The sequence below is a fragment of the Narcine bancroftii genome, chromosome 6 (genome assembly GCF_036971445.1).
Source record: "Narcine bancroftii isolate sNarBan1 chromosome 6, sNarBan1.hap1, whole genome shotgun sequence".
NCBI lineage: Eukaryota > Metazoa > Chordata > Chondrichthyes > Torpediniformes > Narcinidae > Narcine > Narcine bancroftii.
In genome coordinates this window covers 36,823,293-36,840,804 of record NC_091474.1, presented here as the reverse complement: position 1 = coordinate 36,840,804, position 17,512 = coordinate 36,823,293, and the positions used below count along the sequence as shown (strand labels likewise).

At 39.1% G+C, this 17,512-nt stretch overlaps 1 protein-coding gene across 3 annotated transcripts in view; it reads left to right on the top strand.

Moving 5' to 3' along the window:
- LOC138735947 (pleckstrin homology domain-containing family G member 4B-like) overlaps positions 1-17,512 on the top strand; it is a 136,042-nt gene that overhangs the window by 107,609 nt on the left and 10,921 nt on the right. For 2 of the 3 annotated variants that reach the window (XM_069884640.1, XM_069884638.1), the window contains exons 12-20: positions 1,124-1,246; positions 5,650-5,841; positions 7,336-8,150; positions 9,249-9,501; positions 10,086-10,175; positions 11,476-11,700; positions 12,405-12,575; positions 13,773-13,950; positions 15,228-15,344. In XM_069884640.1, coding sequence (XP_069740741.1) covers positions 1,124-1,246; positions 5,650-5,841; positions 7,336-8,150; positions 9,249-9,501; positions 10,086-10,175; positions 11,476-11,700; positions 12,405-12,575; positions 13,773-13,950; positions 15,228-15,344 — 2,164 coding nt within the window. The remainder of the gene's footprint in view (positions 1-1,123; positions 1,247-5,649; positions 5,842-7,335; positions 8,151-9,248; positions 9,502-10,085; positions 10,176-11,475; positions 11,701-12,404; positions 12,576-13,772; positions 13,951-15,227; positions 15,345-17,512) is intronic. The other variant, XM_069884639.1, reaches the window with a different exon arrangement.

Genomic DNA, 17,512 nt, shown 5'->3' with positions numbered 1-17,512 from the left:
TTAAATATGCTGTGCCCAAACCCTCCTCCAAATCATCAATGAATTTTGTGTACAGTTGTGGAAACAGCATGTCATCTGCAGCACTTGGCTCACCCACTGATATACAATCAGAGCAAAACCCAGTTATCCCAACTCTTTGCTAACCAATCCTCTATCCATTGTAATATGTTATCCCCCAACTCCATGCATCATTCAGGAGCAATAAAGGGGTTAATGGGAGGGGTGAGGCTTTGGCTCTTGGGAAGAACAATAAGGAATGAGAAAATTCCCCCAAAATACAAGGAGCATGTGGTGTGAGAGACCAAAGACTTATTAATCCAGGAACATGTGACTACAGGAAAGATAAAGGCATGTGGAAGGAAGGCCATGTTTTAGATTTTCTAGCAATGCACAGAATTCAACTTCAAATTGAATTCATACAATAACTGAGCCAGATTGATGATTCCTTTGGACATCTAAAGATGATGGGACTATTAATGGGTACCATTAGAGAACCAACAGCGCAAATTTGCAAAGAATAGAAACTCCTCTGGGAAAGGAGGGGATGATACTAACATTACCTTCTGTGTGAGAATCAAAGTAACCACAAGCCTACAGCTGAGTAGCTCCCTTCTGGCTCTAATCCCACCCACTCCCATTTTGCCCAGGAATTTACCTCAGTTCATCTCTTCAACTGAATCCAATGGCTCTCTCCTGGAATAAGGCAAATCAGGGATTTTATAATTGCAGAAGGCTCCAAATGAAATTACAAGCTACAAATTTGGGGAATGGAAGCAATGCACACACCACCTATTCATTACAAAATGGTGTGCGCTAACAACCATTACAAAATGGTCATCTTATCCAAGTCAACAGTTCCCATTTACATTATTTCATAGGAATATTAAGGTACAGGAGTAATAACCTGTAAATGTCAAAAGGAAGGGTGAGATTGCTGATTATGTAACATTCAACAGAAAATGGGAGCAGGTCCCATGAGATGCTAATGGCACTTCTGTGATTTCCAGCATTTCCTGCTCATAATTTCAGTAATATGTTGATTTAAAACATGTAATCAAGCTAGTTTTTATTTCAAACAATTATTGAGAATTGTTTCTTCACTATCTCTTTATTCTCTCTGAAGCAAAACAGCTGGCTCCTTTGTGAAGGTGAACCACATCTGCAGAATTCAGTAATAAATGGAGATTCACTCAAAGCATTACAAGAAGCACAGCAAAAGTTCAGTGAATTTTTTGTACTGGCCACAGTAAGTCATGTTGACTATATCTATATGTTTTATTTATGTACACTGTTCCTAATACTATCATTCACAGAATGAGGGCCCCATAAGCTGTGAGTGCATTCAAGGTGGTATTCAAGGGTAGATGTGGTTTATATGGAAAGAATTCAAGTTTGTTTATTATCTTCTGACTATACATACAGTATATGCAATCTGATAAAACCATGGTTATCCAGACCATGGTGCACATACATGTGCACACACAATACACAACATGTAATAATCACATATATACATAAAGATATAATTAAAATAAAATATTTTGCATACTTTGGAATGATTTACTCAGTTAGAGGATATCCATCAATTTCACAGCCTCCGGGAAGAAGCTATTTCCCAGCCTGTACGTTCTGATTTTAATGGTCCTGTTTTTCCTTCTTGATGGTAGTGGGTGAAAGGTATTATCCACTGGATGAAAATGGTCATCTGTAATTCTTTGATCCCTATTTAAACACTAGTCCTGGTAAATGTCTTCAATAGAGAAAGGGGATACAGATCTTCTTGGCCATTTTGATGATCCTCTGTATTGACTTCTGATCCAATGCTTGGACATACCATACCATGATATGGCCATACTGAACAATTTCAAATCTCCTCCTGTAAAATGTTGACAAGATGGGGGCTTGATAGCCTTGCCCTCCTCAGTTTCCTTAGGAAGTGGAGGAGCTGCTGCACCTTCCTGACCAATGAGGAGATGTTGGCCTAGGATTGGTCACCCTATATATGCTCACCAAGGAATTCTGTGCTCTCCACGATGAAGCCATTGATGCATAAGGGAGAGTGGTCAACCTTCATGATCCTAAAGTGCACACTAATCTCCTTTGTCTTGTCCGTGTTGAGATTCAAGTTGTTGTTCTCACACCATTTTATGAGCTCTTTGGAAGCTGGTCTATCATTATTGCGATGTGGTCAACTACTCTTGTATCATCTGCAAACTCGATTATGCTTCAACTGAACCTGGCAGTGCAGTCATGAATCATCAACCAGTGCTCAATGTGATACGACTTGAGTTTTCGCTACCAAACTAGACTGCCTGTGGTCTTTTGGTCCACAAATCCAGAACCGTGTTGCAGAGAGGGGTGTGCATACGAACATTAAAAAGAAACATATACACAATCCTCATCCTGAGTTGTTCTTGAGATGATGACAGCATTTTTCTTAATTCAGTACGTAATGAGGTTGCATCTGTCATGCTGATGAGTAGAGAAACACAGAACAAAATAGGAATTGAATTATTTATCTCACATGTTTCAAGATACAGTGAAAAGTTTTGTTTTGTGGCTATCCAGGCAAGTCAATTCATACTTAGGTGCAGCAGATAGTCCAACAATAACACAAAACTGGAAGGTATTGTGTCACAGTAAGTCAAAGAGTGCAGGTAAAGTGTTACAAGATAAAATGCAGAGGATAGAGCCAACTACAGTTAAACAATGAAGGGACATCATAAGGAGGTTCATTAAAGTGTGTAATAACAGCAGGAGTAAAGCTGTCCTTATATCTAGAGATACAAGGACAAGCTCATCTATCTTCTGCCCAATGGAAAGGAGAAGACGAGAGTGTGACCAGGGTGGAATGGGTATTTCATATCTGTTAGTGTCACATGCTTTTTGCAGGAAATTGGAGCTGATGTGCTGACTCTGGCTTTCCAGGTGGTGTGTCTGACAGATCTTATTGAAGGAATCTTAAGCCCTTTTTCCACTGGCATCCCAGTTAATTGGCCGTGTAGTGTCCTGGGAGAGGAAGCCATTTGTGCTGTTTCCACTGGGCTACCTTTAGCCGGGACACTGGCTGCTTTTCCACTGAACACACTCATTCCCAGGGATCGGAAAGTCTAATTTCGAATGGAGTGGAAGGTAGTTGTCCTTTTTCCACTGGTTTAATCAGCACGCTGGCGTTAGCTGTCCCCAGGGATATGAGTAGGGTTAGAGGACGTCATTCCCTGGTGTGATTTGATGTCATTTGACGCCAGCATGCTGATTGTTTTTCTTTTCCACTGGACCATTAACAGATTAATTCCTGGGACAAGGTGTCGGTGGAAAAGGGGCTTTTGTGAACAAGCGTATTTAATAAATGGAACTACAGTGTGCTGGAGGGATGGGATATTAAAGGTGGAGGTTGGGATACCATCATCCAGACTGCAGCAGGTCCATGATGGTACATTTGCTTCTTGAGTGTATTTGTAACTAGCACATCTGGGTAAGTCAAGAGTTTCTGCCATCAGTAAACACCTGGATCCAGACTCCACCATAATCTTCTGCAATGTCTGTGCAGAGTTTCCATATTCCATCTGTGACCTTGTATGTATCCTCTTGTTGCTCCATTGTACTCCCATACCCCTGATTAGTTGGTAGATTAATTAGCCACTGTAATGTATCCCTTTTTATACACGTTTGGTAAAAAAAATCAAGGGGAAATTGGTGGGTAAGTGTGAGAGAGAATTAAGTTAGAGGGATACATGGATACAAGTAGAGGAGGGGGGGGGGAAGAGGAGGTGGGATTCACCAAAAGACCTCCTGTTCTGTTGTTCTAAGGGTAAAATATATCCTTTAACTCAGTGGTTTTCCACCTTAAGCAATCCCTATGCTAAAAGTACTCTGTGAGTGGGAAGGGAAGGTTGAGAACCACTGCTCTAAACCCAATTGTTACTGAAATATTTGGCTTGTGAAAAATTATAATTGGCCCATTTCCTTTGGAGTTATGAAACCTTGCACATAACAAGTTAATTAGGTACAATTAAAACAGTGGTTTTCAAACTTTTTCTTTCCACCCACATACCACCTTAAGCAATCCCTTACTAATCACAGAGCACTTATGGCATAGGTTTTGCTTAAGGTGGAATGTGATTTTGGGGGGGCAGTTTGAAAACCACTGCTCTATCTGGCGAAAAGGCTTTTGACATTCAATGCATCTAGTGCAATTAAATTTCTGGCCAGTGGCACACCCCAGATGTCGATCTGTAATAATAAAAATGACATTGCTGTGGGATAGTTAAAGATAACCATTTGCATAACTCTTCTGTAGTGCAAGTATTTCCTCCTTATCATCCAAATCTGGCATGTTGCTCACCTTCCATTGGTTATGGTGGGCAGAGACTGCATTTTCATCTCAGGAACTGGAATGGAATGCAGTGAAAAAGCTAGCTCTGACATACTGACAGAAGAAAGTAACAGAAGAAAGGGATGAAGATGCTCAGGCTTCAGAGTAAATGCAACACTGCCTTAGGATGAATTAACTGACTTTCAACAGCTGCACCCATCTTCAGCCCTTCGAGAGTTTCCGCAGATTCTCAGTAAGCACCCACACATTAACAGGTGAAACAGCCTTTATCTTGCATTTTGTGAGCAAGGCACATCAGAATTTTCTACTTTATCAGGTAGTTGCTAGTTTTGTGCTGCAGCTGGTGCTAAAGCATTCAACAGGGATGGCGCCTTTGGCCATTATCTTTGCTCTTTTCGCTGCACCATTGTACACATATAATGTTGCAATTGTCTTCCTCCAGGATCATGCAAAAACAGTGTCCATTGACACCCACTTTATTGCACCAACAAGTTTCTCGACTCTTTGCTGGAACTACAGTGTGCTGGAGGGATGGGATATTAAAGATGGAAGAGGTGATAGTTCCCCAACTAACTCATAATTTTGACATCTCACCACACCATCCATCTCAGTGAGACTGGCTTGAAACTGGAATGAACTGATTTCAAATTTGACCTAGTATTGAACTCTGGACCACATTGAGATGTCATTATGATGAAGCCCTCCTTCGTGCTTTACTTACCAGGAGCTGTAGCTCACCCCTGGTCACTCTCATTCATTACACTACCCAAGTATCCTGAAGCATCCCTATCTCATCCTATAGAGGTGTAAAGTCAAGAATTTCTGCTCATGTGTTCCATCAATAACATCAACAGGAGGAAATGTAATGATCAACATTTGTAGTCAGATCCCCTGATCTGAGAGTGTTGTCAACCTATTACCTTTTTATTGTGTGGGTCATTGATCTGATCTGTCAGTTCAGGAAAGTGCATTGAATAGATTTTCAGGCACATCATAATTTCATGTTAGATCAGCAAGTAGATTATTGACATCTGAATGAAAGATATTGAGAAGATAGCTAAAAAAATATAAAGATGGCGCAAAACAAATGGAGTGATGGGGACAAATTATATTTACTCTCCAAAACCTTGCAATCTCTTGCTGTCTTTGAAATCTTATCAAGGTTTTGACCAAGGGTCCTCATACCTGGTATCATATTTGTTAATGCACTTATGAAGCACCTTGGGTTAATAAAGTATTACAAGTATAAGTTGTTGTGGATTCCAGAAATTAATATTGGTCCACCTCAATTTTCTCACAATTACCCTTTACAGCAGGAATATAAAAAGAGTTTGGAGCTGTTGCAGGAGGCAGACCAACTGGACAGTTCCTCGTATCCTGAGTTTTCCATGTTCAAGGATATGGTGGAAGAGTTTAAAGCACGACTCAACAACTTCCATATTGGTGCCAAGAAACGTCAGGCAGAATTGGATGCCCTAGTCAACCTGTACAACTACTGTGAGAAGGTTGGTGTAAAGATAACAGAACTCTAAGCACTGTAAAATAAATATTGTGTTTCCTTGCCTTCCTCCCCAATGCTGCAGTCTAAGCTAAGTTAACATGAGATTTGTTTTTTCTCCATTTTCTACAAAAGGATTGATTACACATGAAGAAAATGTTTCACGTAAATCCGAGGTCTAATCAATACATAGAATGAGCAAAGGTGATCCACTTTTGAAAGTTATTAGTTGATGTTGATCTAGAGGCCCAAACTAGTTCTAATCAACTAAAGTGATTTTATTTCCAACCAAATGGCTGAACACTAACTACTAATTTCTCAAAGAGTAAGCTCTGAGAGATTATGACATAGAATTGAAGTCTTAAAATCACAGAAACCTAAAGCCATAAAAAAACTTTGCATTTTAAAAACTGAATTAAACAATTAAAGGGTGGAGAGGGAATGATGGTAGTGGGCTAACACTGAACAAACATTGATGACCTTTGTATGACTTTGACTAGGCTGAAGAGCTTGGAAATTGTCAGCGAATATGAAAGATAAAGAAACCCTCCAAAGAGGCATTATCATTGAACATGTGAGAAATCACACAAATCTCAGGATCTGCGCCTGCGTAAATTCCAACTTGAAAAGGAGACCAACTAAGAAATTGCATCTTTCACTGCAAATGCGACTACGTGACCACAACAACCAATCATGTTTCGGATTTTTTTTTCCTCCAGTCATACTGCAGGATTGTTCCATTAACTAAACCAATCAATTCAGTCAAGGACATGGAGGTCAAAGAAGACCAGCATCCAAATGTGTGCTAGATGAAGGGATTACAATGTATAGTACTGGCAAGCAGGTTGTTCATTCCTAAATGTTGGAGATAGAGTTGTAGAATGGCCAGCAGTTATTCAGGACATCTCTAAACTGGAGAGAACAGTACTGGTTATTAAGTCTGCTCAGTGTTGACGCACTCCTCTCTGCAGAAATCATGATAGGGGCTATATTTCCCCAAAGACTTGCCTGGTTGTTTGTTATAATTTTGGCAGGATAATTTATCAAAACTCCTGAGAAACAAAGTGAGCAGTTTTTCTTCATTTTGCTGGTGTTTCTGTGGAAAATTGAGAAAAATCCCCATGGAAATAAACAGCTCTGTGCATTTTTTTTTAAGTATGTGTTTTGTTCTGGCACTTAATGTATATATAAAGCACACAACAAACCTGTCAAAAGATCAAATCCATGCAACTCAGACTGAAGAATGGAAATGATAAGTGAATGTGTGGGAACTCAGAGCCACCCTCTTAAGAAAGACATTCAATGATTTTGTGATATTTATTGTCTGTGGAAAAAAAGTGCCAATAGAGTGAGCAGATAAATAAATATTTCTTTAAAATTATTTGTTTTCTCCAATTGACTGTTTATTTTCCAGCATTTACTAGTTTTGTTTCAGTTTGTTAATATCTACAGTTTTTTTTTCCTGAGAGCATCCTTTACATATGTGGTCTCTTTTTATTAGGCACTAAAGTTGACAGAGGATTGTAAATGTTACCTAGCGCAGCTGGGAGTGCGTAGCTCTACAAAATTTAGTGAAGAAACGCAACAGTATCTGGAGAAGTATCATCAAAAGTTTTCAGAGTTCTCCCTTGAAAGATTTCAGCAGATGAAGGGTCAATTCTCTGGCCTAGATAATGTTCAAGGCATGAAGCTGTGGAATGAAACTTTGATGAATTGCGAAGAGGCCAGGCAACTCCTTGAGGAAAGTTTGGAGTTGTGCAGGAAGGCAATAAAAACTGACAGAAGTCCTTCCTCAGATACCGAGAAAGAGTCAAAGAACACAAAGCAAAAGAGCAGCAAGGATTTGGTCACAAGAACCTCTCATGTGAGAGGAAGCTTTTGGACGGAAGAAGGAATAATCTGGCAGAGAAAGGTAGAACATAAACATTTCCCTGCAAAGAATGTTCATGATCACAAAGAAAATGGAGCAAATAAACCAAACCGGGTACAAGCAAAGTCTTCAGTATTTGAATGGCCAATGTGTCTGAATTCAAAAGATGTCTTGAACATTGAGAGGAGCTGTGAAATCTCTTCCCTCCCTTCTTTCTCAGATCCCATCTTTTCTCCTTCTGTTCGTCATAGAAGCTATCCCTCCAAGAAGATCATGCAGGCAGCCCAGGGCTTCCAGCTGTCACGACATGCTAGCTTTTGCTCTGAAGACAAACACTCTAGGAGCACAGCAATGTATAGTAACGGCAGTGGTGCTGCACCAGTAATCGGTTCTGCTCTCAGTGCACCTGATGGACCAATACAGAAACAAGCCAAGGAGAATTCACGGTAAGAATAGAAGTTTTGCACTTGGGCAGAACCCTAGTAAATGTGAATATAAAAGAACAATACATTTTTTTCTCTATTTTAAAAATAATATTTACAATTTGACTAACCATTCTCCAACTTGTGTGTGTCACCCACAAGTCCCAAATAAAAAGTCTTGAAGTACTTTACTGGAGCTCAACGGACAAAGAAGTCTGCTTAATTAGCCCCTTATTATCAAGTTATACCTCTAGCTTCACCTGCTCAGGGTAATAAAAGTGATGGAGTTTTTAATACAATTGGATGCACATTTCAAAATTTGCTGCTTCATACCTGATAAATGATCATTACCAGAGCCTATGATGCAAAATATGGCAGAGATTCCTGATGTAAATATTGTATGACTCCCCATCAGACCTCAGGCAAAGTCACAGCCCAAGTTTATGAAATTGGATGGCACAGTTTCAATGACCAGAATCTAGAAGAGATCCTTCAAATTTTAGGACAGGTCATGAACCCATCCAGGAATTCCCAGGTGAACCTAATCGTTCCCAATGTATATGATAAGCTAGAGTCGTACAGCAAACCATCAGTCGCTTTAGCCCACCATGCCCATTTACCTGCACCTGGTCCATAGCATTCTAAGCCTCGGCTATTCAAATGCTCATCTGAAAATGTCAAGAGAGCACCTACTTCCACTCTCCTCCTCCTCAGGCCATGCATTTCAGATTTCTACCTCTGGATGTTTAAATTCTCTCAGATCTCCTTGCAACCTGTTATCACTAATCATTACTTTGGTCTCTCCCTTCCTATTTCCAGGCACCCACATCTTCTTTGAGCATCTCATCCTATTCTTACCCTTTCTTTTCCTTTTAAAATCTAGCTGCTTAACCAGGTCCACATGCACCATCCTTATTTGGTTTGTCCAAATGAGATTAGATGTATAAGATGCAAGATCTTCAATGGCCAACTTTAACTTCTTTTGTTCTTAACTTTTTTTAAAACCATCTGAAACTCCAGGTAGTATTTTGAATGATAACTTTTGGATGTTATTCTTCACTGTGTAATTATTGAAAGATTTTTATTTTGTTTTACTTCTGTTTGCTTCTTGCTAATTCCCAGTAATAAAATGCATCACATTATGGAGGAGATACTGATCACCGAGAGGGAATACGTCCGTTCTCTTGGTTATGTCGTTTCACACTACTTCCCTGAAATGGATCGCATGGACCTTCCTCAGGATCTGCGGGGACAGCGAGGGGCAATCTTTGGAAATCTCGAGAAGCTGTACGATTTCCATAGCCAATACTTCCTGAGGGAGCTGGAAGGCTGTGCAAGGGACCCCATCAGAGTTGGACGCTGCTTCCTCAAACATGTGAGATGCCAATTGATCTCCTTGGCATTCTTTACTGCCATGAAAGTTATTTCTCCTATATTAGAGAATTCCTTCTGATTCTCTCTTCCATTCCCCATCCACCTCAATATCTCTCTACTCCCCCATCAAGTGTCCTTTTAAATTCCTTAGCTTCAATTTCCTTTGTGACACATCATAGTGACACTGAGCGTGGTGGGGGGGTAGGGGGGGGAAAGAAAATCAAAATTGCCAAGAAGGATTGGGAAATAAATAAATCGGATGTTGCAAACTGAGTGTTGGCTGTGCACATCTGGTCCACACAACAGAGATAGTATCCCGACATTCACCAAACATTCATGGTGCCAAGCCTGCTGCAGAAAAATCAGAACCAATGAAATCTTTTTATGTCATTTATTTTATTGAAATTAAATTGTGCAGTGCAAAAACAATTCTAGGTCATTAATATCTGGCATGACTTTTTTCTTGAACAACTAATCCTTACAGATTTTTTGAAATATGAAACAAAAAGATGTTTGAGAAATAGAATTGAAAGGGGTTGTTCCATTAATCAAGAAAAGTTTACATCTTTCTTTCTTGTATTATAGGAGAAACAATTTGGACTTTATGCACTATACAGCAAGAATAAACCTCGATCAGATTTATTACTCAGCAGTCACGGAAACACCTTTTTCAGGGTACGTGTTTCAAACTGGTGAAGAGCTCTTGCATTGACTCGATTAAAACTTTTAGTTTTCAGGTGCTAATCTAGGTCAAACAAAGTATGACCAATTCAATATGGTAGCCATCCTATTTCCAACGGCTGATGGGCATGAAGTTGTGACAAAACAGCATGGATCATTTTATGCAATTTTCTTCCCCTTTCTTCCCCCCCCCCCCCCCAAGAGAAAGCAAGTTGAAATTTTTGCCTTCCCTCTTTGGCCCCAGTATTTAAACCTTTTTCTCCAAAATAGAGTTGTGTCATTTTGGTACTCAACTTGTGACCCAAGTGACTTTTGTCCATACGACTGAATTTTTTAAAAAATAAAGAAAAAATATAAAATTTATGCTGTATTCGACAAACTATAACAGAAATACAGAGCATGCAAGAGCAAAAATGTGCATGCTGACCTTGTTAGTTGATGTCCCAGGGTCTGTTGGCTGGGTGCAGCCATCTTAATTCCTGTGCATGAGTCTTCAGTTGGCACATGCACGAGAGTTAAGGATGCAAATTCAATATCGTTAGGGCACTCAACTCTCACACAAGAGCCAACCGAACTCCAATACACATGTACACAAGAATCAAGATACCAGACCCTGGGACCCCAACTAACAAGGTAAGCATGGACCAGAATGTAGAAAGATTTGCCAAGGTTGATTTGCAAATTCAGGTCACTAAGTTGTTATAATCAAATCTATGATGAAAAAAAATTTGATTAAAACGTTTGCTTTAAGGCTTTGGTACTCCAAGTGCATGGGAAGAATTCTGACTGGGGTCCATTTCAAGATACGACCGATACTTTGGTCCCAATTACGGTTGTAAGTCGGGTAGTCCCTGTACCTCAAAGTGTTTTACTTTCCTTGATAAAATACATGCTTCACAAAGCATAACATTGTACTCTTTAGAAACAACTTTTAAAAAAAATCCTGAGCATTCCTTTCTTCTCATCAGAATAGGAAGTCAATGAGAATGACCCTGATCTTGCTGCTGTGTACGGATGATAACTGAGGCTTGACTGCCCAGACGAGATTTGGTTAGCTGGCAACATTTTTCCTTTGTAACAAATCACTGTTAATATTATCAGCAATTTATTTTACATTGCTTGAAAGGAGATAAAATAGTTCAAATTAATTTTTTGTTGGTATGACTTTTGCAATGTATGGAATAGAATATCACAAGGAATTATAACTATAGAGAGGGCAGAATTCAAGTCAAAAGTTTTCAATGGGAAATTCAGCACTGAAACGGTTTAAAACATTTCCTTTCTCTTGACATAGGCCAAACAGCTGGAATTAGGTGACAAGATGGACTTGGCATCATATCTTTTGAAACCCATTCAGAGAATCAGCAAGTACAACCTTCTTCTGAGGGATATGTTCAAAGAATGCAGCACAGCACAGGAGAATGAGTGCAAGGAGCTGCAGGCAGCTCACGAGATTGTGTGTTTCCAGCTTCGATATGGGAATGATCTGCTCGCTATGGATGACATACAGGAGTGTGATGTAAGCTTACATAATCCTTCGCAAGAATCAGCTTTTTATAATTGTGTATTCAATTACAAAGAATTGAAATATTATAAAATTGTACCAATATCATCTTACCATTCACACTTTTATACTAAGCTTTGAAATGAGAATATCTGATATGTTAATAATATCAAGGTTAAATACTGTATCCTGCAAAGTTTCTCTACTGTGCTTTCTAACTGGCATAGATATTTGTGCTGTCATTTTCAATTTTGGCAATAAATTGGAAATATTGACACATTTAACAGCTATGACATTGCACCCATTCTTCACGTGAGGGTTCACGATAAATTGGAATTTTATTCTCACGGATTAAATACACTGGTCAAGATTCATAGTGATGAGTAGAAATGGTCATGAACTCCTCTTTTCCAGGGCCCTGAAACAAGCTTTGTGCCGATTTGAAGGAGGGATTAGAAATGACATACCTGGATGGGAATTAAAATACTAAAAATAAATTAATCCTACTTAATGAAGATAATGGTTTGTGGTGAAATTAAGCAGCCAGCCCAGAGCAGAGCAGAGCGCAAATCTGCAAAATTATTATTTGGTAGTTTTCATAATCACACCCGAAATTCGGCACAGTTGTTGATTCCTTAGAGGTTCAAATGGACTTTTAAATTTTGAAAATCTTCACAGTATGGCATTGTCATATTCTTAATGTAAGATCTTTTCCCTAGGTGAACCTGAAGGAGCAGGGCCAATTGTTACGGCGAGATGAGTTTGTTGTATGGTATGGGCGAAAGAAATGTTACAGACACATTTTCCTCTTTGAAGATCTCATACTTTTCAGTAAAACTAAAAAAACAGAAGGAAGTAATGACATCTACATTTACAAACAATCCTTCAAGGTAAATATTAGAAGACTTCCTCATCGATGTCTACTGCAGCATTCAAATGGGCTTAATTTCCACTTTAAACCTGGCAAGTTTAAGTACACATGTGGAACATTTACCACATCTGTTTAAATAATGCCAGAACATTGTAAAGTTATTCACTTCTATTATTTGGAACATAGAAGAAACTATTGGGTTGAAAAGTTGAATAACTAAACTATGATGTTCGATCAATCTCAGTACTAACCTTGTGCTTATACATTCCTGTTTACAGACTTTTATTCAATCTGCAGGGTTTAATGTCTCTAGATGAAGAACTTCTCCATGAAGTAGAGCAGTTAGAATTATGGAGTTAATACAATTTTTGTGAAAGTAAATAAATTGCCTTTAGCTTGGCCAAAAATCTAATCTGTTATTATTGGCTGCTTTCTCTTACCTTACAGAAATTAAATGCTTTATAGCAAATATTACAGGTTACATTCTGCTAAACTAAATCATTGCAATTTACCCTTTAGTTGCAAATTTGTTCATATAGGATGGGATTGCTTACAGTTTAATCATGGGGTGCACGATTTCTGCAGTCCTTAGCTCAATTATTAGTTTCCATGTGAACATATGAAATATATACATACCTGGAGTACGAGTGGACCAGTCATTTCCTTGAGCCTGATCAGTCATTGAATAACGTGGATAAAAGGGGCTTGGAGCAATACAGACCATGTACAGGCAAATGGGATTAGCCCAGAGTACTATATTGGTCAACATGTACAAGTTCAGCTGAAGGGCCTATTCAATGTTGCAATACTATAAACATCATGGCTGTTAACCTGATCCCATCTTTCCCCTCTTCCTTATAATGTATCTATCCACTGCCCTTTAAGGAAGAGTGTTGCGGACAGGTACTCTCTTAAAATATGCTTTGATTCAATTGGAAAAAGTAGTTGAAACATCAGCAGCCCAAGTTCCATCAAATTCTTCCTGCATTCCTCAAAACAACACTCTACTGGTCTTGATTTTACTAGGATGCACACGTTGAAAAGTGGGAATTCTAAAGCTGTGGCCTTTGATTTACAGCTGAAAAGCTGAGTTGGAGGTTTTTTTAAAAAAAATATTTTGAGAAGTACGATAAGTCATGAGCTTCCAAGTGATAAATTTGCTGCTTTATGATTAATTTAGATTATTGTAATCTTGTTTTATTGTTTGACAATTCAGACATCTGAAATTGGAATGACGCACAACTCTGGTGAAAGTGGACAGCGTTTTGAAATTTGGTTCAGAAGACAGAAATCCCAAGATACTTACATCTTGCACGCACCAACTCCAGATGTGAAACAGGCATGGATTGATGATTTGGAAAAGATATTGTGGAACCAAGCACTGAGGAACAGGGGTCAGTGAATTAGCATGGATAAATTGAAGATTCATCTTCAGAGAGATTAATAATCTCGTCCTTAAACTCATTCTCCTCATTTTAATTCAGATCTTGTGAATTTTCTTTTTCTTCATATTGTTGCATGTTTTGGTGATTGTCAAGCAAAAGTTATCTCACTTAAATGGCAGAAGAAGGTCTATTTCATAGAAACATAGAAAATTTACAGGCCCTTTGGCCCACAAAGATGTGCCAAACATGTCTCTACCTTTAGAAATGTCTAGGCCTTCATAAACAGAAAACTTACAGAAAGTATTTATTAGGTAATTTAATTTCTTGCTAAAATTTTCAATATGTGGAGGACCATCTATGATCATTGCCAACATCTTGCTGGCTATGACATTTAGATTTCGGAAAAGATGAATTTATTTTTTATTGAATTGAGTTTGTTCTACTTTTGTTGATAATGTCTGGAGACAAAGGAAAGACACTACTATGCATCTGGTTAGTGAGTGTTATGACAAGACAACAGGTCATAAATATCTTTTAAAGTATGTATCAAGTTGTCTTTGTGACAATAAATGATCACATCACTGTAAATACCCTTATTAATCACTAACTATATTTAGCCATTTAATTCTCTGCAAGAAAAATGCTCACATGATTACTTAACCTTGGAGTGTTTTCTAAAGATAGTTGCCCATTTGTTTGTCTAATTCCCCTTTACCTTCGATTCTGCCTTTTGGCCAATCACCAATATTTTAATTCCTTTACCATTAGTCTACAGGTGCCTAGACCCAGAGCTGATTAAGTTCCCCCAAAGCTGAACAGTTATCCATCTCACCTCCTTTAAGTCTTCACCAAAATAAAATTAGCCAGTCAGGTACTAAATCGAAAGAAACACAATAGGCTGCAGATACTGTAAATGTAGTGCCTAAATATTTGAATGGAACTAATTGCACAATTGGAGGTGACTTGCATCTGACTGCTAATATTGTGAAATATATTGCTTTTAACTTCACTAACATTACTTTTCTCAATAAATATTTCCACTTGCAATTCTAGTTGTTGGCCATTGGTTATTCTGTGTAGCAACCTCGGTCGAAACTTCTGCATTGAAGCATCTGGTTTTATATTGCAGTGTGCAGGTACTTGGTGTCTTGTTTAACTCCAGGGAGCCCACTAACTGGTATTAACATCACTCAAGTGCTTGGAGATTGTTCTTCAACTTTGTTTAAGCTTTTTGTTTCAACTAAATGCAAAACAGCCCCCTATCAATGTTGAAATTCCTTCTTTAGAACTCCAGAAGCAGGAGAGGGTGTTTATGGGCATTGGCAATAAGCCATTTTTGGACATCAAACCTAGCGAAGCAGCCATCAATGACAGATCGGTTGACTGCACCAATAAAGGGAAAGGTACGAGCTTAACTGAAAGGAAAATTAGTAAAACTTGGTTGCAGGAGGGGCAGGACTGGCAGCTCAATGTTCTGGCCTTCTGTTGCTTTAGATGCAATAGAACATTGTGTGTGTGGGGTGGGGGGGTGGTGGGGAAGAATGACAGGTGGAGGACGGTCATTGCTTGTCAGGGAAAATATCACACCTATGCTCAGGCAGAACAGAGGGTGTGTCTACTGAAGCTATATGGGTGGAGCTGAGGAATGTGAAAGGTATAACCACACTCATGGGGTTGTAATATAGACTGCCTAATAGTCCACGAGAATTGGAGGATCAAATCTAGAGAGATTAAAATAATAGGAGATTTTAAGTTTCCACAAATTGTCTGGAAATCTCACATTTTAAAAGGGCTGGATGACTTGGAGTTTGTCATACATGCTCAGGAAAGTTTTCTAAACCAATATATCAAAGTACCAACAAGAGACAGTGTCATGCTGTACTGGATCTCTCATTAGGGAACAAGTCAGGACAGGTGAAAGAAGTGTGTCGGGTGAAAACTTTGGGTCTGGTGATCAAAGTGCCATCAGTTTCAAGTTAACTATGGAGAAGAATGGGTCTGGGCCAGGGGCTGAGATTCTAAATTAGAGAAAGGGCAATTTTGAGGAAATGAGAAAGGATCTAGAATGCGTGGATTGGGACAAAAGGTGACATTGAGAGCACAGAGTTTGTATGTTCCTGAGAGGATTAAAGGCAAGGTTAGCAGGCATTAGGAACCTTGGTTTTTGAGGGATATTGGGGATCTGGTTCGGAAGACGAGAGAAAGGTGTATAGCTGGCATAGGCAACTTGGAGCAAATGAGGTACTTGAGAAGTATTAAAAATGCAAGAAAAATCTCAAGAAATAAATCAGGAAAGTCAAAAGATATGAGGTTGTATTGGCAGACAATGTGAAGGAAAATCCTAAGGGTATATCAAGAGGATAATAAGGAACAAAATTGGTTGGCTTTGTATGGAGCCAAAAGAGATGGGGGAAGATCTTAAAATGTTTTCTCCTCCTCCTCTTCCTCCTCCTCCTCCCCCCCCCCACACATCAGTATTCACTCAGGAAACAGACACAGAGTCATGGAAAATAAGGAAATCAAGCAGTGAGGTCATGGAATGTATACAGATTAAAGAGGAGGAAGTGCTTGCTGTCTTAAAGTAAATAAGGCTGGCAAAATATTCCCTCGTACCTGGAGGGAGACTGGTGTAGAAATTTCAGGGACTCTGCAGAAATATTTAATATGTCCTTAGCCACAGGTGAGGTGCTGGAGGATGGGAGGGTAGCTCACATTGTTCAAAAAAAAGGCTCCAAAAGTAACCCTGGAAATTATAGATCAGTGTGCCTGATAGCAGTAGAAGGCAAGTTATTGGAAGGTGTTCCAAGAGATTGAATATACAATTATTTGGATAGCCAGAAACTGATTAGGGATAGTCAACGTTTCTATGTTTGGTAGTTCATGTTTAATCAATCTTAGTTTTTTTTTTTGAGGCAGTAACCAGGAAAGTTAACGAAGGAAAGACTTTTGACAAATCCCACATAGAAGTTTAGTTCAGATACTAGGTATTCATGAAGCCAGAGAGTAGTGGTGGATGATTGCTTCTCAGACTGGAGGCCTGTGACTAGTGATGTGCCTCAGGGATTGGTGCTGGGACCATTGTTGTTTGTCATCTATAGCAATGATCTGGTTGATAATGTGGTAAATTGGATCAGCAAGTTTGCAGATGACATTAAGTTTGGAGGCACTGTGGCCAGTCGAGAAGGTTTTCAGAGAAATCGGGCCCAACTAGAAAAATGAGCTGAAAAGTGGCAATTTAATGAAGAAAAGTGCGTGGTGTTGCATTTTGGAAGGACAAACCATGGTAAATAGTACAGCACTGAGGAGTGTGGTAGAACAGAGTGATCTGGGAATGCATATGCACAACTCCCTGAAAGTAGCATCACAGTAAAGAGAGCTTTGGACATATTGGCCTTCATAAATCAGAGTATTGGGTACAGGAGCTGGGATGTTACGGTAAAGTTGTTTAAGACATTGATGAGGCCAAATCTGGAGTATTGTGTGCAGTCTTTGTTTCCTAGATATCAATAAAATAGAAAGAGTGCAGAGAAGATTTAATAGGATGTTGCCCAGACTTCAGGGAGTGAGTTAC